Here is a 22,627-nt window from a genome sequence, read left to right as displayed (position 1 = left end):
AGCCTCCACCCCCCCGCCAGTTAGTAAACTATCTGATGCGACTCTCCACTCCGAACCCCCGTTACATCCTACCTTTCCAGCCTCTACCACTGGATCTACCACTACCTGTTCTCATGGAGTCGGCAAAAAGGGCGCCGGACGATTTCATCTTCCTGGACCCCCTAATTCTGCACTATCCGGAGTGGGAAGTCAACAAAATGAACTTCTTTCTGAAAACACCCTCAAAATGGATGGCAGTGCCGCGACAAACAATCCGTCAGTTCATTCTGGAACCCCAGTTTGTTGATGTACCCTATCAAGACATGATGATGGCAAACCAACCAGAAGGCGTCATGTATCCTGCTCACCTACCAGATCTAGAGGATCTCAGACAGATATGTCCTGTTTTGGAAGCGTTTATGCGTTGGTGGATAAAACAAACTCAAACAAAGAACCTCCCTTGGGTTTTGCACCCTCAGTTGGCCTTCTTAGACGATCCCACGCAAATCCTCCCTCAATCGAGGAAAACATTTACATTGACCTCAAAAGTGAGCAAGGTTACGTTCGGAAGCACAACGAATGAAGTATTAGTGTTGCAAACCCAGATGGAGTTCTTCCAACTGCATATCAACGCCCACTGCACCAAAGACCTGGACTCCAGCGACCTAATGATGGTGGCTCAGTTCCATCCCAGCAATCACTACCTTCACAGCAGGAAGCTAGACAAGTTTGTCAACTTGGGCCCTCAATCCATCCAAAGTGTCAGGAAGGAGTTCCTTCAGGAAGGCTACATCCCTGAACCTATGATTATTGTAGCCTGGAATGCTAGGGGCATTGCTAGGGGCACTTTCATCCCCCATGCCCTTTACATCATTGAAGAACATAAGTCTGACCTCCTCTTTATTTCCGAAACTAAAACAAGCAGAGCTCACACTCTACACATCATCAAAGACCTTCCCTGTGACATCCACTTCCTCGCTGAACCCCTTGGTGCGTCTGGTGGCATTCTGCTGCTCTGGAACTCGACGATCATGGATTTCAGATCCCTGAGCCAAGATCTACATGTTGTGCATGGTGTGGTGAAGGTATATATCCACCTCTTCCTTTTACCTTACTGCTATTTATGCTAGTACTAGATTTAAATCTAAGTGTGACACTTGGTGTGATTTAATGCGTTTCAGTGATTCTATAAATGAACCATGGCTTGTGATTGGAGACTTTAATGAAGTAACTAGTCAATCTGAAAAATTAGGTGGCAAACCGGTTAAGTTAAATAGAATAAATAAATTTTTGGATTGTATGAATTATTGTGGGCTGTTGGATGCTGGCTTTAGTGGAAACAGGTTCACTTGATCCAATAAAAGAAAGAGGAGGCCCATCCTCCAAAGGTTAGACAGAGCATGGATAAATACCCCACGGATACAGGCCTATCCCCAAACTTCAGTTCTTCACCTACCTAGAGAGAGCTCTGACCATAATCCCCTTCTCCTAACTACTAAGACAATCACCAATCATCCTATCCCTTCTGTCTCTCCCTTCAAAATGGAATCACTCTGGTACCACCAACCTGGCTTCACCCCTTTCATTCATCAAATTTGGCCCCAGGAAAATACTAACCTTGTGCAAAAGCTTGCCTCCATTACCCCTCTCATTCAGAGCTGGGTGAGAGAAAATGTCCTAAACCCTAGTAAGACCATCAACTCCATTCTAAAGAGAATGGATGGTATTCAAAAGAGCCTTGAATCCGACCTAGGAAATCCCTTTCTCCACAACCTTAAGTCCTCCCTCTCCTCTGACCTCACCCATGTGTACAAGCAAGAGGAAGCTTTCTAGGCTATTAGGGCCAAAGTTAACTGGCTAAATGAGGGGGATAGGAATACATCTTTCTTTCATAAGTCTGTCCTTATTAGAAGAAGGAGAAATAGAATCCAGTTCTTGAAATCTTCTGTAGGTGAGACCATCCCTGATCATTTGCTTAATGATCACATCTCTTCCTACTTTGCCTCCCTCTTCACCTCTCAGGACACCGCCATCCCTGATCTGCCTCCTATAACTCCTACCTTCTCCATAGTCCAAATACCTGTTCTCCATGAAGTCTATACTGCCATATTCTCCATGGGGAAACTTAAAGTCCCTGGCCCGGATGGGTTTCACCCCCTTTTTTCCAAAATAATTGGCCTACTCTCTGGCCTGACCTCCTTCTATTCTGCCAGCAATATTTTGCTGCCAAAAACATCCCTTTGGAAGCAAACAAGACCATCATCTCCCTCATCCCTAAGGTTAAGGACCCAGAGACAATCAAGCAGTTTAGACCCATTAGTCTTTGTAACACCTCTTACAAGATTGTCTCCAAGATTCTTGTCTAAAGGATTAGACCCTTCCTGAACTCTATCATCTCTCCCAACCAAAGCAGTTTTTTGCCTGGGAGGGGCTGTGATAACAACTACATAGCTGCTTCTGAGATTCTGCATACCATGAGGAGGAAAACTAGTTGTAGAGTCTGGTTTTGCCTTAAGATAGACCTAGAGAAGGCCTATGATAGACTTGAGTGGCCCTTTATCAAATTCTGCCTTCTCAATTCTGGGTTTTATAGTGATTCTGTGGAAATGATTATGAACTGTGTGACCAATCCTTCTTTCCAGGTGCTTGTCAATGGCACCCCTTCTGACACTTTTCTTGCTTCCAGGGGGATTAGACAGGGGGACCCCCTGTCTCCATATTTATTCATCATCTGCATGAATTATCTCTCATACCTCATTGAGTCAGCTTGTCAGGATGGCTCTTGGACTCCCTTTAGGTTCAGAAACAACACCACCCCAATCTCTCACCTTTTATTTGCTGATGACCTCCTCTTATTTGGGGAGGCCTCTCCCACCACTCTTAATAGCTTGCAGGATACCTTGGACATATTCTGGGCCATGTCTGGCCAATGCATGAACCCCTCTAAGAGCAAACTCTATTTCTCTAAAAATGCAACCCCCTTCTCTATTGACCTGTTCAGCTCTAGCCTTGGTATCTCTGTTAGCAAAGATCTAGGCACCTACCTGGGATTTCCTCTCACTGAAAAAAGACCCACCAGAGCTCAACTTAATCACATCATTCTTAAAATCAGAAATAAGCTGAGTAACTGGAAAGCAACGCACCTTTCAAAAGCTGGTAGATCTGTTCTTATCAAATCAACTCTATCTTCTATCCCTGCCTACTCTATGAATGCCATCTACCTGCCAAAGAAGATAAATCTCCAGATTGATCACCTTTGTGCCCAATTTTTCTAGGGTTCAACCCCTGACTCTAAAAAGACCTCTTTGATTGCTTGGGAAAAACTTTGTTGCCCTAAGCAGAAAGGGGGTTTAAATTTCAAAGTCTCCCATCTTCAGAACAAGGTTTCCATGGCCAAGCTTTGTTGGAAACTGCAAAACTCTACCAACCTCTCAGCCACTATCATTAGAGAAAAGTATTGCTCTAGGGACCCTGCAACCCCCTTCTCTAGAGGATCCCACATCTGGAAGGATGCTGGGAAGGGATGGGAAACTCTCACTAAATTCACTCAGATATGTGTGGGGACAGGGGACAATTGTAGTTTCTGGAATGATAATTGGACTGGGAAAGGTACCCTTAGATCTACTGTGGCTGGTCCTTTACCTTTGGGTGAAGAGGATAGGCTTGTCTAATCTGTCTTGGGGGGGGGGGGGGGGAATCAGACTTGACTAGACTACCAACCACCATATTCTCTCACCTCATACATGTATAACCTCAGTAATTAATTCTAACAAAATTTTTGTATATTCCAAAATTTGCAAGGTACAAAAGGAAGTTCCGTTGACAAGAAAGGAACTGAATGATGTTTGAAACATGTTGGCGTCGTCATTCATCACCTTTAATTTTTAAATGTCACTTCTATATGAATTTATATTTTGTTAACTTTTTAACTACATTATTAATTAGTATTGTTTGTATATATGACACTTTTTTATTGTATTGAATTTCGGATTATTAATTTATATCTATGAATTGTTGTTCTATTCCAATTTAGAAATTATTTTTATTATTATAATTATTAGTATAATAATTATAATTATTATTGTTAATATCAATTATAATGGCAGAATCAATATAAGATGAACATATTTTTTATTATTATTATCGCAGCAAACACTACTAGAAAAAAGCCAATTTTCGACGGAAAAATTTCGTCGAAATCACCCCATTTTCTGTTGAAAAATCTGTTTCCGACATAATTTCCGTCGGAAGCGGTTGTCGGAAAAGAGTTTATAGGAAATATGACCTTTTCCGATGGAAATTTTCTATTTGAAGACATTTTCCGACCCGGAGAAGTCCATTGGAAATTTCCGATGGATATTATCCCGTTGGAAAATTCCAACGGAAATTCTGTCAAAAAATCCTATTAAGAAATAAAAAATAAAAACTGACCCCCTACCCCAGAACCATTAGCCCCCCCCCCCCCCAATTCTGACCCCACTACACACTAATCTGAACCACCAACTCACCATCCACCACACTCATACAAGCCCCTATCCCACCTTCACACACCACCACTTACGCCACCACCACCGATCCCACCGACACACACCACCACTAACACCACCAGCCCCTAACCCACCTTCACACACCACCATCGACACCACCACAATACCACTTGCCCCTATCCCACCTTCAAACACCACCACCGACACCACCACACTCACACCAGCCCCTTCCCACCTTCAAACACCACCACCGACACCACCACACTCACACCACCCCAAAAACACAAAACTTGGCACAAAAATAAAAAAAAATTAACCCTAAATAAACAAAAACCAACCCAAAAATACTAGATTTAAGACAATAAAATCGAAAAATACCACACAAACAAATCAAACCACTAGATCTATATATTTAATAAGAATTTCATCAAGAAAAAAAACAATAATTAAACAACAAAATTAAAAGAAATATATAATTATACAATTACCTAATAATAAAATTTATAAATTAACATTACAATTTTTTTAAAAAAAAAATTAAAAAAAAAAAAAAAAAAAAAAAAACTAAATCTACAACCTAACCTATATTAAAACTAGATCTACAATAATTATGCAGTTGAAAATCCTTGCGCAGTGGCTGTGCAATTAATGTTGTTGCGCGTTTCCAGTGTTGTTGTGGTTGCCGTTTTTGTTGCATGGTGGTTGTGGTGGTGTTGTTGTTGGTGGTGGTGGTGGTGATGGCAGTGATGTTGGTTGTTGTTGGTCATGGATTGAAGAAAGAGGAGATGAAAATGAAGATGAGAGAAGAAGAAAAGAGAGGAAAGGAGGAGAGAGGAAAGAAGGAGGAGGGTCGGAGGGAAGAGGCGGACCAGAAAGAGAGAGAATGAGAGGAAAGAGAAGAGAGGGAAAAAAGAAAAGGGGCGGAAGAGAAAAGGGCTAAGGGTTAGGAAGTAAACAAAGGTTTTTTTTCTTTTTTAAAAAAAAAAATTATATTCCGATGGACTTTTCCGTCGAAAATTTTCGACAGAAATATTTTTCCGTCTGAAATGACCTTCTTCGATGGAATATTCGGTCGGAACGTCCAATTATTCTGACGGATTTACTTTTCGTCGGAAATTTCAGATGAATTTGCTTTTCGTCGGAAATTTTCGACGGATTGTTTTAATTTGTCGGAAATATACGACGAAAAAAAATTCCATTGGAAATTTTGACTTTTCCGATGGAATTATGTGTATGTCTAGTCCATCAAAAATAAGTTGTTTTCTTGTAGTGAAAAAAAAATACAAGTAAGGCACCAGTTAACCGGTGGCCAATTTCTGTTATACAAAAAAAAAAGCGGGGATTAGGACCGGTTAACCGGTGGCAAAGCTCCAAATTGCTACCGGTTTTGAACTTGTGCTATTTTTTTATAATTTTGGCATCCCTCAAGTGTAGACCGGTTCAAAACTGGTGCCATAGGGGCGTTTTGAACCGGTGCTCTTTGATATTTTTCTACTAGTGCGTAGTTATTGCATTCGAAATCATGTCCCATATATTAGAAAAAGAGGTCGGTATTTATAGACTGAGAAGCAAAAAAAAAGGATAGAAAAAAAATTGGAAACGTGCCGCAACACACGGAGAAGCATTGCGAGACGATGCAAAGTGGCCTGCCATGCTGGAATGGTTGTGATACGTTGCAATTGATGCCACGACAAATTTAGCGTGACACTTTTCAAGTTTTTTTTGTTGTTTTCCTTGTTATACGGAGTAACTTTTAATGCCAAACTTGAAATGAGGAAATATATCATAAGAAAGCTCTATAAGCGCTTTTAATCAGATCCCAATTAGAATCAAATCAATATCATTTCTAATTTTAAAGATGTTATCATAGTAGTACAAGGGAGTCAATTTTGATCGATTTAGTATTTTATCATAACTCTTTCGCTTTATATTGGAATTGGACTTATGGTATATCATTGGAAAGTTTTGTCCAAGGGAACCCAACCATATAAGAATTGCATAAAAATTATGAAGTGTGGAAACAAGATTAGCTCAATTTCGGACTACGATTATGAGAAGAAGAAACGAGTTAAGGTTTGAGCAAGAAAAGTGTTTAGGCTATTAAAATGGTTTAATTGCTTAAGAAAAGATAGTATATTAGAATGAAAGACTGTTGAAGTAATTCTTTAGTCCATCACGCGAGCCTTTACATATATTGATTTAAATAGTTTCATTCTATTATTGGCATGTGATTCTTTTTTACAAGAAAAAAGGATTTCATTAATAAAATATATATAGTCAAATGACACTTACATATAATTCCTAAGAAATTAAGACTTCCACCACGAGTATTCATCTTAAAACTTAAAAAACTCGCTACTAGAAAACAGGCAAATAACGACGGAAAAAATCCGTCGAAAACACCCAATATTCTGTCGAAAAACCCGTTTATGACGGAAATTCCGTCGGAACTGGTTGTCGCAATACCTTTTGTAGGAAAAAGGGCCTTTTTCGACGGAAATTCCGTTGGAAACACTAATCCGACGGAATTTCCAACGGAATTCAGCCCATAAGAAGTGATTTTCAGGCCCGAGAAAGTCCTTCGCAAGTTTCCAACGGACAGTATTCCGTCGTTATGTTGCGATAATATTCTGTCTGAAAATTATTTTTAAAAAAAAAACAAAACAAAAAAAAAGCCTCCTACCACCCCCGCCACTAGCCCACATCACCAGCAACCACCCCACACCACCAGACCCCACTGCACACTGACACCAACCACCACCACACACTAGCCCTTATCCAACATTCAAACACCACAACCGACACCCACACCAGCCCCTATCCCACCTTCAAACACCACCACCGACACCCACACCAGCCCCTATTCCACCTTCAAACACCACCACCGACACCCACACCAGCCCCTTCCGATCCCACCTTCAAACACCACCACTGACACCACCACACCAAAAATAAACCCCAAAAACACAAAACTTAGCAAAAAAAATCGAAAATAACCCCAATAATCGAAAATCAACCCAAAAATACGAAAATTGAGACAATAAAATCAAAAATTACCACACAAATACATCAAAACCAATATATCTACATATTTAACAAGAATTTCATAAAGAAAATTAAAAAAACGATAATTAAACCACAAAAATTAAAGTAAATATATAATTATACAATTATCTAATAAAATTTATAAATTAACATTACAATTACATAAAAAATTAACTAGATCTACAATCTAACCCAAATTAAAACTAGATCTTATAGTGGCCTTCGTTCTTCTTGTTGTCGCCGCTGTTGTTGTGGTCGCCGATGTTGTTGTAGTCGTCGTTCTTGTTGCACGGTGGTTGTGGTGTTGTTGGTGGTGGTGGTGGTGGTGATGGCAGTGATGTTGTTGGTGGTGGTAATAGAAGAAAGAGGGATGAAATTGAAGGGGAGAGAAGAAAGAGAAGACGATTGAAGAGAGAGGAAAGGAGGAGAGAAGGGGCGGACGGAGGAGAGAGAAAGAGAAGAAAGGAAAGAATGAAGGAGAAGGGATGAGGAGAGAGAAAGAGAGGAAAGAGAAGTGAGGGAAAAAAGGGGCGGATAGGATGAAGTTAAGGGTTAGGAAGTAAATAAATATTTTTTTTTCCTTTTTTGTAAATTACATGTTTCGACGGATTTATTTCCGACGGAATATTTTTCCCGTCGGATATGACCTTCTTCGACAGAATATTCCGTCGGAATGTCCAATTATTCCGACGGATTTATTTTCCATCGGAAATTTCGGACGGAATTTTTTAATTCGTCGAAATTATCGATGTCCGTCGGAACCATCTGTCGTTATTTGACCTGATTCTTGTAGTGACTTCATCTGAAGCAATACAATATGTGAGTTTGCACTTGTAGACACCCATTTATGTCTCCCCAAAACCAAACCCAGTGATGAGTACCTTTCACGTCGAATCGTAATCGAATGAAGTGAAAGTGTGGAAAGTCTAGTGTTGTGGATAGTTTTAATTTCTTTTTTCTTCTCTCTGTTTTTAAAACCTATTTTAATAAAACAGCCAATCCAGTTTGGTTGGTCCATGATATGGGTCCAATAGTAGTGTAGTTGGATAGGGCTTGAAAATAGTTTTCCAACGATATATTATAAGCCAAATTCCGATGAATAATGAGGAAGTTATGGCCAAATTACTAAACTGGGCCCAGTTTGAGCCTTATATGCGGCCCAATGATCTAGAGAAGGGCCTAATATGGATTTATCATTCCTAATGCAATTAGGAATGGTTTTAGTCTTCTAGATTCTTCTAGAAGGTTCTTTTCATTCCTAATTCAATTAGCATTGATAAATTGACTTTTGTTGACTTTTTAGAGTTTTAATCAGAATAAAAGAGTGTTTTTGAGGAAAATACGATTTTATCCTCCTGTACGGTTAAATTCTATCTGATTTTAGAAAACGCGTCAAAAACGGGATTAGCGCCTAACGCCAGACATTAGCGCCTGGCGCTAAGCCTGGCGCCTGCGCTAGCGTTAGCGCATGCCGCTAATGTTAGCGTCTGGCGCTAATTGACAGCGTCAGCGCTAATCAAGTTCTATTTGCGTTAGAACTCTGATTTGTTTTTCTATCTTTTTGACTGATTTTCTCTATAAATAGCCTCCTAAAAACTCCGTTTTCATTCATCAACAATCTACAATCATCAACTTTCTCTAAAGCTAAGCTTATCTCTCTCTTTTCTAAACCTACCTTTCTTACAAAATTCTGCATTCACAAGACCTAGATACACCTAGCATTATTCGAAGTTGCCTTCGCCCTAGACGTGAAAGGTTTTAATTTCTGAGGGTTTGGTCCCAAATCTTTATTTCAATTATTATTTAATTTAGTTGTTTTAATCACTACAAGAAAATAACCTTTTCGTAGCGATTATTTTAACCTTTAGTATCGATTGTAATTGCAACAAAAAGCTTTCCCAACGAATGGTCATTCGATACAATATCCCCCGTTGCCTTAGCCTTTAGTAGTGGTATTCAATATCGCTGGGGTTGGCCTCAATAATCGATACGAAAAACTACATCCAATCGTGGTGATTATTGTAGCGATTACAATCGCTATAAATGTTCAACTCATTTTCTTCAAAAAAAAAAAAAAAACATGCGTATGATCTTTACAAGATTCGAACATGCAACCTCAAACTCTTATATTAAATGTTTCACCAATAAGCTATGACATATTTTATGTATTCTTTGTCAAACAATATTTATATATCTAGTGTTGAAAAGGCTTTTCGTGTCGATTTTTAGGATTTAGTGGTGATTGTAAATGATACGATTTCTCAAAATTATATAAATGTGTAAAAATAGTGTAGATATGTATCATTGTGCTTTCCGTATATATTTTATATGGGAAAACTATGGCGATTGTAAAAATGATACGACATCCTTAATTATTTCACAAACATACTTGCATATTATAGCGAATGAACAATCGCTACGAAATAATCGCTACGAAAAGTGATTTTTCTTGTAGTGAATTATTATTTTCTTGAAGTTACTAACGTGTGTATTTTGTTATTAGAACGAGGTACGAGGCATCCAAGTAAGTGCTTTAATGGTTTTTAATTATGTTATTATGTAGAAATCATGCTTAGGTTGTTGTTATGATTCCTAATGTTATCTTAGGGCGTTTTGATCTTCGTAGTATCATGTCTAGGGTAACTTTAATATCAAATATGCTTATTGTGATTCCTGCGATGCTTCCTATGTTCTTCCTAATATTTATGATTGTTAGTATCATGTTAGGGTTAAAGCTTTGATTTTTATTGTTTAGTGACATGCTAGGGTTTGTTATTAATCTTGTTAGCATCATGCCTAGGATCTTGTTATTTTTATTATGCTTTAACATGATTATTTTAATGATTATTATGTTGCTTGATTATATTTTATTATTTATTGCTTGATCACACCTTTTATGCATGTTTAAAGGGAATTTGTACTTGTAATCACTCTTAATAAGATAATTAATAATCTTGTTTAGGGTTAATTTGATTATAATTCAAGTGATCGCCAATAATAGTTTGTTTGTGCATTATATTCAACCAACATAGATAAACAGGTTTAGGGTAAACCTATTGATTGCATGTTAATCAGAAAGCGCACATGAATACGATCAGAATAAAGTAGAGGCCTATTATTAGGGCATGTTCAATCTCTTTTAGGTTGGATTTGTACCTTACTACCTTCCTCCCCGAACTACCAGTCATGGTTCCAGACCTATTGGAGTTGACGATCTCTTGGATCGTTAAGGGGTGTAACCTTCACCTCGTGAACGGTTTACAAGTTCCTAAAACTTGTTGGCGACTCTTTTGCTCTATCTTCTTTCCCTTTGGACGCCACCGTACTTTAGTGTATGATCACAGTGGGGTTCAAGTTTGAGGTAATGCTTGAAATATTCCCTACAGCACTGATTCGGCTGAAATCCACTGATGTGTAGTCGTTTGAGTGAAAATACTCATGTGGTCTTCCAGATTCTTATACAGATTATGAAACCCTAGATCTTCAAATTTCACCATACAAACATAAAAATAAAATAAGCTCAAGAGGTAAATTATCATCTCAAGGATGAGATCTATTTATTGAAAGCAATTAAAAGATTTTTTTAGGGCTTACCACCGGTAAGAACATCAGTAGAAGTCCCTATAGAAATTCACAATTGAAACCAAGAGGAAAAAAGATGGTAAAGATGGAGAAAAAAGGGAGAAGAGAGAAGGAGAACCTTCAACAACATTGAAAAAACCTAGCAATAGAGGTTAGGAAAAACCCTCCCAAGGGAGAAATCCTAGAGGAAAAAAGAAAAACTCTCCCAAAGTAAAACCTGGAGGGAGCTATTGACATGTGAAATTAAAAGTATGATTTTAGAATAGAATCACAAATACATTATGTTGGGGACGGAGCAACAAATTAACACAATATTGGGAAGAATAATAAAATACAAAATGATAATTAAAACACAATACAAGATTATTACGTGGAAAATCTCTCCTCAACAGTATAATATATAAGGGGTTGGGAAAAACCAGATCCTGGTCTCCCGGACAAAAGCCACTTCAATAGCTATAATTTTACGATTGCAACTATCACAACCACAAATACAACATCAAATACAATGTATATTAGGATAGTCTACGTTAAGTACCTCTAACATTGGTACTTATGCTAAATCTAAATAATCCCTCACACTAATATTGTATTTTCTCTCCATCATTGTCTTTGGTGACGATGCATTAATTTACAAACAGATTGCGTTTCCAACATGAAGACATCGACGGCTTCGAATTTTTTTTTTTTTTTTAAATATTATTATAGAGAAAAGCTTCAAACAATAATTAAGATTGATAATTTAAGAGAAACTTTAGTACAAGAAGAAACTACAAGACTGTTGAGATATATGATAATTAACCAGTCTAAAAATTCTAGTGTAGTCGTCGACTACGGACGACTATGGAAGACTACGTTAATGGATTAAATCTGAACCGTTGATTTATTAGTTGTCTAATCATAGCCACCCAATCCAATACCTAAGCTACACAATCATCCAAGAATTGTTTGGTTACTTTTTTTCTTTTCTTTTTTTTTTTTTGTTTTACACATATGAATATATTATTTTTTTTTCATTAAAATCGAAAAAAAAATTAAATATTTCATCTTCAACCTAAATCATCTTTCACATTATTAATCTTTTATGTCATCTCCGTTCATCCTAAAACCTTCATCTTCAACCAAAAACATTCATTCTCCAAAAAAAAAAACTAACAATTATATGATTTAAAAATTCATTAAAGTGTTGTTTGGTTAAATAATTAAGGATTAAAAATAAATTAGTTACACATAATTAGTTTCATCTTCAATTTTCATCATCAATAATGTTCAACGCAACCCTTATCAATGGATTATTAAAAGAAAAATCTCCATTGCCAACCTTAACCTTTATCATCAATTTCAAACTTCATTCGTCAATAATGTGAAATTAGTAATAAAAAAAATGTTAATCATTACATTAATATCTATGTTTTTTAGTCAATATAAATTGCAATATGACATCAATTACATGTTTTATGTCTAAGCCACCATTGATGAACAACAAGGGTTAGCAGTTATTTCCCTTAAAAAAAAACGGAAAATATGCGTAACTCATAAGAGTATCTTTTAGTCTTCAATTCTCCACCATCTTTTCCATAAAATAGAATCATGATATTTTATTAAAATAAGATTTTTTAAAAATATTTCCAAAGGATGATTTTCTTTATATTTAAAAAATACTTTACGTATATTATCTATACATGGAATTTTTTTTTTCACTAATTTTGCGTACATTGAAATACTTAATTAAATTTGTCAAAAAAAAAAAACTTTATTATATGTATTGGAATATTCAAACTTAAATTTTCACATAACAAATTCTAACGATGTTTAATTAATACGAAGTAATTATTAATAACTAACATTGTTGTGACATAGGAATATCTTAAAATTTCGCTTTTAGATATCTTCAGTTTCATTAAAATATAGATCACGTTCGATGTATACAATTTGTTCCGTTTTGGGTATACCTAAGTTATATGTGAGCGTACCTAAAACGAAGCGGTTCAATTTTTTATTTATTTTACAAAATATTGCTTGAAAAAATGTCGTGTATGCTCAATTTGAATTTGTGCTCTGTTTTAGTGCTACGTACTCTATTTTTTAATCCGGATTTCCTCATCGGGTCTTGATTACTTGATCCAATAGCCCCGGTATCACATATCGAGCCCTTAATCACCGGCTCTCACTGATCCTGGGCTTCAAGAATGGCCGTGTCCTTCTAACATCCGTAGTTGATCCATGAAAACCCGAGAAGATGCTCCAAAAGTGCAATTTCCTGTAAAACTCAACCAACACTACGAAAACACTAGAAAACACAAATTAGTAATAAAAGTGGCCCTAAAGAGCCAAAAACACTACTAATTATGACCATGGGACGGGGGTAAAACACTATATAAATTGGACGTATCAAGCTGATCTGAACGGAACTGATTGGAGCTGAACTGAACTGAATTAAATTAATTGAAGCTGTGAACTGAACTGAAATTAAGCTAAAGTGAACAAGCCCCTACCATTTATAGTCAAGACTACCAAATATCTCACTATGTTGTAGTGCTGTCCATATCCAAAGTATTTCAAATAGACATCTGAACATCACAATTGGTATTACCACAAAAGTAAATGTAAGACTTACCAAAGCTAAATTTGCTCCCAACGCTCCGTAAAATTTATCAAGACAATTTTTCATACAAGTAGCTTGTACCCAAAGTCTCGCAAAATAAACTAGGTTGCCTGCAATGGCTAGATGAGATATATCAAGGTCTCTACAACTAGCTTGAACAGCTTTCTTGGTTCTACATTTCACCTTATGTTCAATCAAGTGAGCCAATTGCTCCATACAAATAACATAAAGGTACGATGTCAAGGGATCTTCTTGTCTAATAACTCTACTAGGGAAGTAGGAGAGAAGCTCATAGTTGGTTGACCATTCCACATAATCTGCATCAATGATTCCTAAATAAAAGACTAACGAAACCTATCATAGGCCTTTTTGAAATCAATCTTCACTGCCATCATTCCACTTTTCTCCCTGTATCCATCACATCATTGTAGCATTTCTTGCACAATAGTTATATTATTAGTGATTTGATGTTTATGGACAAAGCTAAATTGAGGATTTGTTCTCTTCAACTTATTTCAAATACTTATTACTACCTCTGTTTCGTATTAGTTGCAACTTTGGAATATTTTATATCTCACAAATAATACCCCAAAGTTGCAACTAATAAGAAACGGAGGTAGTACTTATTCTTTGATAAATTCAAATCAGATCATACCAAATCAGAAAGATTCAGATCAGACCAAATCAGAACTTTTTGATTATCATTTACTTATCGCTAAATATCAATAATTGTGTATTAAAAAATTAATAAAAATTACATATTTAAAAAGTTCATGATGAGACAAATCTAACAAGATCCATTTTGATAATGTTTTTATTTATAAATTAATAATAAAATACGGTCAAAGTTTAGTCAAATTATTAAAACAAATCAAACCAGATTAGAAATATTCATATCAGACTAGATCTACTTGTTTCAGGTGAAGAGAACAAGTCCTGAGTTAGAGAAATCAAATTAGGCAACAATGGTTTTGAGACAATTAACAATCACTTAAATGACAATTTTAATATTTCACAAATTTATAAGCAACATTGAGTTTGAGCAATCAGGAGGAATCATCAGATTAAGCTAAATGAGTTGAGAAGTTAGGATATTATTAGTTGAAGAATAAGGCTAAGAGCATCATTTTGAAGCATACCATAATAGATGAAGCAACACTTTGAAGCATACCTGAATACAAACACCTAGTTAAGCATCATCTCTGAGAATGAATGGCAATTCATTCTTGTGTTTTAAAGCTGTTTTTAGGAGATCTAAAGACCTTTTTTAATATGCAAGATCATTAAAAGCTGATCTTGTCAAAATGAATTCTGGAAATTTTCATGACATAGTTAAGAGAAGTATATAAACCAATTGGAAATATCAGCAATAACTAAGAGCATAGAAAATCATCTTGAATAGACACGATAGAACACAAAACAAAGTAGGGAGGGTATCTCTTTCTAAGGATGCTCAGTATTCATTTCAAGACGGTACAAGTTTCATCTGAGTAGGCAAAATTTAAGACAAAACCAACAACCTTAACCTAGGACCTCGGTTTTTCCTTCTTTTCCTTGAACAGAGCTAGAAGAGAGACACCAGCAACCTTGACAACCTTAAATCGGACTCCAGGAATATCTCCCACGGCATGTCCTTTACGACCAAATCCAGCGATCAACACCTCATCCTGCACAAACCACAACTCCTTAAGAATGGAAGGAATAACATAGCTAGATAATGTCAATTTCAAAGTCAAATACAACATAATAAGGTAACAAATATTAGACAAAATTCCACAAACTTCTGCATGATCCACATTTTCAGCATGATCTACACCCAAAGTCCCAAACACAACGTTAAATTACATACATATAACAGAAGACCTTGAATTCTTCTACCAATCAGGTAACTTCTTTAGTAAAAGGGAACAGTTCAGCGCTCTTTGATAAGAAGTATGAATCAGCAATATCTTAGAACAACTTTTTCTAGATGATTTGCTCATAAAAAGATAAAAATCCAACAGTTTATGACTGATCATAATTGCTCAAGCTAATATACTCTCCACCGCAATACTGTTATGATAATCTTAAACCACAAAAATAAAGCTGCACATGTACTGAAAATGAGTGGGAGCATGAGTACTGACAGAAGAATCAGATAAACCAGCACATAAAGAGTGCTAACTATCATGTTTTATATGTTTATGGATAAACTGGGCGCAAGAGTTTATGATATAAGAAAAGCATTGTTACTAATGTTAAACCTTCATTATCAGATGCCAGTATTACTCCAAAGATTCACAACAGAATTCGAATGACATTATTTCTACAACAATTAACAAATAACTAGAGATATTTAGACTTTAGAAATGGTTTATTTGCAAAATTAATCCCCCAAAGGCCCCAATAACAGAATTTGGATTTAAACCCGTTTACCGTTTTTCCCACATCACACAACCATATATTTGTATTTACAGCATAAGAAACAGCCACACAACCAACCAACACTGCCACCAATATAGTTTTTCTAACTACCCTCTACCCTCAATACCAAGTCGGTTGCAGAAAGCAGAATCGAGAGAAAAAGAAACAGATCAGAGAGACGTCAACCGCAGTAGAAGCATCAAATGGGGTTTCTAAAAGAGTTAATGTAATCACAAGAATTCACCATTGAAAGCTGAAGCAAGTACTTGAATACTGGCATGATTAGCAATAGATATTGGGAAGATAACAGATGAGATACATGATTAAAAGTGACGAAGAATGGAGAGATGAGTACGTTTAGTAAGAGCCTGATAGGAAGTTATGATGGAGTGGGACAACAGACGGTGGTCAAATTAGGGGTATAGTTGGGAAACTAATCTGACATTCAGACAGCTGCATATCTTGTATCTTTTCGTCAATAATAGATGATAAAAAGGTGTACCCACATTAAATCTAATTTTCATATTATGGAGTTTATTCCACCAGCCAATGCTGTGCAACTGGTATCTTCAACTACAGCTCAAGATAATTAGCAAATATGACATTGATCAACTGATATGGTATAGAAATATTTTTTTAATAAGAGAAGCTCAAAAACCTTCAAGCAGTTCAATAATTATATTAACTACATTCACTTGGCCTTACATTGAAAACATATACACCCTTTAAAAAGGAATAAGGCTTGCTTAAATCATAATATGGAATTGTAATAGGTGCACTCTACCTAGCATGAAGCAACACTATATACTAAAGGTATATATCTATTAAGACCAAATATTCTCTAATGATAACATGTGTTGAGAGAAGGAAGTTTACTGAAGCGGATCAAAAGTATTAAGACTCAGTGGTACACATATGCTTCTACAGACAATATAATGATCAATATTCAGAAGAAGATATATCACGTTATCATGTTCTCACACTACAACCTACCAAGAACAATAACCAACAGTTACCGCTAAGTGTGTGTCGAAAGGCACAAAATACCAGCAAATTCACAACCGAGCAATTTATGAACCAGTAAATGCATATGCTTGCAGACATTAATAAAATCGACTTACATTTTCCTCAATGAAATTCAAACAACCATCATTGGGAACGAAAGCAGCAATCTTCTTTCCATTCTTAATCAACTGCACACGAGCACACTTTCTGATAGCAGAGTTGGGCTGTTTAGCTTCAATACCACTGCATCAAAAACTCTATGGATAAGTTCTCATACAAAAAAAGCATACATAATAAAAAGTAGTAAGCAGTGAGCTGAAATAATCCTACATCTTTTCCAAAACAATGCCCTTAGCATGGGAAGAGCCAGCGAACGGCTTCTTCCATTCATTTCCAAGATGTGACTTCTTGTAAGACTTGTCAGCCCACCTTTGCCTTCTGCGGTGGGACTTCAACTTGCGAGCAGCTCCCATTCCATGTGTCTTACTGCACAGTAACAATTTCACCCATTTTAACAAGAAAGAAAACTCCATCGAAAGAAAGAAAAAAGGAACAAAAAACAAAGTACAAAATTATACTCCCCAAGCACTTCTCCAAGTTCAACCCAAAGAAGAACCATTACTCTGATTACCGCTAGTCTCGTTTCACACCCATCAAACTCGATTATTCACTCAACTACAGCTCTATTTCCAACACACACATTACCCTAAATTCCATAAATCTCACAAGTCATACCCATCAAATTTGATGAATCCCTCAATCAAAACTCTAATTTCAACACATACAACAATATTATAGTTGTTCAACTACAATTACATAAAAATATCGATACGCCGCCCCGGTGCAATATTTACCTAATTTCAATTACTATATAAATTCATAAACTTATACTTCAATCTAACGCAATAATCTTCCTAAACACTTGAATACAACAAATTTGAAAAATTAAAACCCCAATAATTTATTAACAGTAGCATCATTAAAAGTTTGTTAGATTTTCTATACAATACGATGTAGCAAAAAACCAATTTTGAAATGAATATACAAATTATTAAACCCCAAATTAACAGATGAACGAATTGAGAAATCTAATTTGAAGAACAGTAAAGCAAGAAAATGAATCAAAGTGCGATTATAGAGAGAGACTAACCCCATGATTGCAAGCTTTGGAGATTCGCGCCGACTGTGGTGAAGAGGCGAGGAAGAAGACGACTGAACTCGGAAGAATGGTGAGCAAACAAAACCCTAATTCCGAGTTTTGGTTTATAAAAGGTTTTTTCTTTTTGTGATTTGGGCTTGAGAAGTATATGAGCTTGAAGTAATAGACATTAGACGGTGCCTTAAGGCCCAAATCTTGCTCTCATTACTAGTTGGTCATTATCATAAGCACATTTTCGAATAGATAAAGGCCCTGTTTGGGAGAAAGCTGAAAGCTGAAAGCTGAAAACTGAAGCTGATTGAGTTAAGTGATTTAGACTAGCTGATTTTATTAACTGATTTGACTAACTTATTGTATTAACTGATTATATAAAAGTGTTTGGTAAATAGCTGATTGCTTAAAGGTGATTGAGTATGTGAAATGACCAATAAACTAATTGTGGGGTAGGTAGTTTAGATAGAATTTTAAATTAAATGAGGTTATAAGTGTCATTTCACAATAATTAATGAATAAGCTAATTGAAAAGGCTCCTAAAATGAGCTTTTTCAAAAAGAGCTTATTTAGTGGAATAAGCTCTTTCAATAAGCTTACTACCAAACACTTGTATTAGCTTGTTTGACTAGTCAATCAGCTAAAGTTAGTCAAATAAGCTAATATACCTCCAATAAGCTAACTACCAAACAGGGCCAAAGTTGTCAAAAAGTGACCCGACCCCGTGAACCGAAATCAAAGTGAAGTATGTTTGGGAAATTAATGGCTCGTTTGGCATTGTTGTGTTTTTGTTTTTTGTTTTTTTTTTAAAAAAAAAAATCGTATAATATGTACAGTATTATATACTAATTCAAAATGTGGTTAAATATTTAAAATCATAATAATAATTTAAAAAAGGAAAATTTGTTAAAAATAATCTCAACTTTCACGTATTCGCTTTAAATAATCTCAACTTTCACGTATTCGCTTTAAATAATCTCAACTTTGGGGTGTATTCGCTCAAAATAGGCCCTAACCGGTTACTAACCAGTTATAATTAAAAACAAATCCAATTTTGTCAAAAATTCATGGGTTAATTTACAGTGTTTTGATTTGTTTTTAATTTGTCACCATCGAAATTAACCCATGAATTTAAGACCAGAACTCGATCCACAAAATAATTGTGGAAACACAACAACCGGTTTGCATCCGATAAGTTATAATTTGAATTGAACAAATAAAAAATTAAAATCCAATTTTGACCCCTATTACAGTAGCAATCGATCTAACCAATTAATCTGACTATAAGTTGATGTGGACCAGAAGAAAGATCATATCTTAGGTAAAGATATTTTCCACAATTGGATAATAGAAATCATCTTCTATATTATTCTATTTTCATAAATAGAACATGAATAATACTACATATACTAAGATATATGCAAAATAATTTCTCTCTACAAAATCACAGTCATTTCTCTTAAGCTATGTTCACTTCACCTTATTTTTGCTGAACTAAAATTATTTTTACTAGAATTGAAATTATTTTTGCTGAACTTAAATTATTTTTTACTGAATTGGAATTATTTTTGCTGAACTTAGATTATTTTTACTGAACTAAAATTAATTTTACTGAATTGGAATTATCTTTGCCGAACTAAAATTATTTTTACTGATTTTCTATTATACTTCTTCTTTAAGTTTATTGATTTTTACTTAACTGAAATTATTTTTACCGATCTAATATTTTTTCTGAATTGAACGTATTTTTGCTAAACCGAAATTATTTTTACTTAACTGAAATTAATTTTACTTAACTGAAATTATTTTTTATTAAATATTCTTTTTTTTTAAAGATGAAGTGAAAAGAGCCTTAGTTGACAAATATTCCCATACTAAAAATATGTTAAGTGTTATAAAATATCGTGTGGATGACCATTATGCTCCTTATATCATTCCGGAATATTTTAAATATATGGTTTAATCTTATCTAAACATATTTGTGGATATCCATCTTGTATCACTCTAGAACTTTCTAGAGTTTAGGGTTTATTATTCTCCAAGCAAACTCTATCAATTATTGTACTATATATATATGTGTATACCTCCGTAATATGAAATACAAGTAGAATGCACATTTCAATTCCCTCTCAATCTTTATATTTCTCTTTATTTTACAACACGTTATCAGCACCAAAGCTCTAATCAATATGTAAATTTTATTGTTGATTTCTTAGGTTAATGATTAATTCGTTGTATACTGAATGTGCTAAATTATACTCATTATTATCTTGTTGTGTCGCATCTTGGGAAGAAATTAGAAGGAGATTAATCTTGACCATGGGTTTTGATCTTTTAATAATGAAATAACATGTTTCAAGAATGTCATATCATTCCCAATCCTCATTAATTAATTTGGGTTTAGTACAAGGAGTCTCATGGTATTAATAATTTGGAATGTTAATGGTAGTGCCGCTTTATTTAATTACAAAGAACTGCTCGTATTATTTTTCGGTTGCATTGGTTTGTTTATCTTAATCATCTTTCTTGTCAAACACACGTTATCAACTGTAGGGAATATTTCAAGCCAACAATTTTTTTAGGAACTTGTAAACCGTTCACATGGTGAAAGTTACACCCCTTAACGATCCAAGAGATCGTCAACTCCATAAGGTCTTGAACCAAATAAGGGTTCGGGGATGAAGGTACAAATCCAACCTAAAAGAGATTAAACTTGCCCTAATAATAGGCCTCTACTTTATTCTGATCGTATTCATGTGCGCTTTCTGACTAACATGCAATCAATAGGATTACCCTAAACCTGTTTATCTATGTAGGTTGGATATTAATGCACAAATAAATCTATTATTGGCGATCACTTGAATTATAATCAAATTAACCCTAAACAAGAATATAAATTATCTTATTAAGCGTGATTACAAGTACAAATTCCCTTTAAACATGCATAAAAGGCGTGATCAAGCAATAACAATAAATATCAAGCAACATAATAATAATAATAACAATTATAAAAATAATCATAATATTATAATCATAATCATGAATCATAAAAATAATCATAATATTATAATCATAATCATGAATCATAAAAATAATCATAATCATCATGTTAAAGCATAATAATAGCAAGATCCTAGGCATGATACTAACAAGATTAATAACAAACCCTAGCATGTCACTAAACAATAAACATCAAAGCTTTAGCCCTAACATGATACTAACATGAATAAACATCCTAACATGATACTAGGAATCAAAATAACAACTTAAACATGATTTCTACATCATAATATCAATGAAAACCATTAAAATACTTACTTTGATGCCTCGTACCTCTTTCTAATAACAAAATACACACGTTAGTAACTTCAAGGAAAATAATAAACAAAACAATTAAATTAAATAATTGAAAGAGAGATTTGGGACCAAACCCTCAGAAATTAAACCTTTCACGTCTAGGGCGAAGGCAACTTCGAATATGGCTAGGTGTATCTAAGACTTGCGAATGCGGAATTTTGTATGTAAAAAGCTAGTTTAGAAAAAGAAAAAGAGCAATCAAGAAAATCTTGATGAGAGTTGGTGAAAATTGGAGAAGAGAACTGGTTAATGAAAACGGAGTTTTTAATACGTTATTTATAGAAAAATCAGCCAAAAAGATAAAATATCAAAACAGAGTTCTGGCGCACCTAAAATCGAACCAGCGCCAACGCTGGCTATTGGCGCCAGGCGCCAACATCAGCGCCAGGCGCCAGGCGCTACAGCTGGCGTTTGGCGCTGATTCAAAAAATCACGCGTTTTCTTAAAATCAGATAAAAATTGCCGTACAGGAGGATAAAACCGTATATTTTTCTCAAAAATGCTCTTTGATTCTAATTAAAACTCTAAAAAGTCAACAAAAGTCAATTTATCAATGCTAATTGAATTAGGAATGAAAAGAACCTTCTAGAAGAATCTAGAAGACTAAAACCATTCCTAATTGCATTAGGAATGATAAATCATATTAGGCCCTCTCCTAGATCATTGGGCCGCATATAAGGCTCAAACTAGGCCCAGTTTAGTAAATTGGCCATAACTTCCTCAATATTCATCGGAATTGGGCTTATAATATATCGTTGGAAAGCTCTTGTCAAGCCCCATCCAACTACATTACTATTGGACCCATATCATGGACCAACCAAACTGGATTTGGTTGTTTTCTTAAAATAGGTTTTCAAAAACAGAGAGAAGAGAAAAGAATTAAAACTATCCGCAACACTAAACTTTCCACACTTTCACTTCATTCGATTATGGTTCGACGTGAAAGGTACTCATCACCGGGTTTGGTTTTGGGGAGACACAAATGGGTGTCTACATCAACCAAATAATCTCCCA

The 22,627-nt window shown here is 35.2% G+C and overlaps 1 protein-coding gene across 1 annotated transcript; it reads right to left on the bottom strand.

Moving 5' to 3' along the window:
• Positions 1-15,044: 15,044 nt before the first annotated feature.
• On the bottom strand, positions 15,045-18,413 carry LOC145628925 (small ribosomal subunit protein uS12). Its single transcript, XM_081681357.1, has 4 exons — positions 18,257-18,413; positions 17,437-17,592; positions 17,223-17,349; positions 15,045-15,365 (listed from the first exon to the last, which is right to left on the bottom strand). Exons 1-4 carry the CDS (start codon positions 18,259-18,261, stop codon positions 15,225-15,227), a joined length of 429 nt encoding a protein of 142 aa, XP_081537483.1. The 5' UTR covers positions 18,262-18,413; the 3' UTR covers positions 15,045-15,224.
• Positions 18,414-22,627: the final 4,214 nt, after the last annotated feature.

The sequence above is a fragment of the Chenopodium album genome, chromosome 4 (assembly GCF_948465745.1).
Source record: "Chenopodium album chromosome 4, dcCheAlbu1.1, whole genome shotgun sequence".
Lineage (NCBI taxonomy): Eukaryota > Viridiplantae > Streptophyta > Magnoliopsida > Caryophyllales > Amaranthaceae > Chenopodium > Chenopodium album.
The sequence above is the reverse complement of the archived record's forward strand: the minus strand, read 5'-3'. Positions and strand labels throughout refer to the sequence as shown.

Bases quoted from the DNA above. Each gene is read 5' to 3' on its own strand.
- LOC145628925 (XM_081681357.1), bottom strand. The intron at 17,350-17,436 runs GTAGGATTATTT...TTTTTGATGCAG, and splicing joins GGCATTGTTTTGGAAAAGAT to TGGTATTGAAGCTAAACAGC. The intron at 15,366-17,222 runs GTAAGTCGATTT...TGGTTTGTGCAG, and splicing joins TGAATTTCATTGAGGAAAAT to GATGAGGTGTTGATCGCTGG.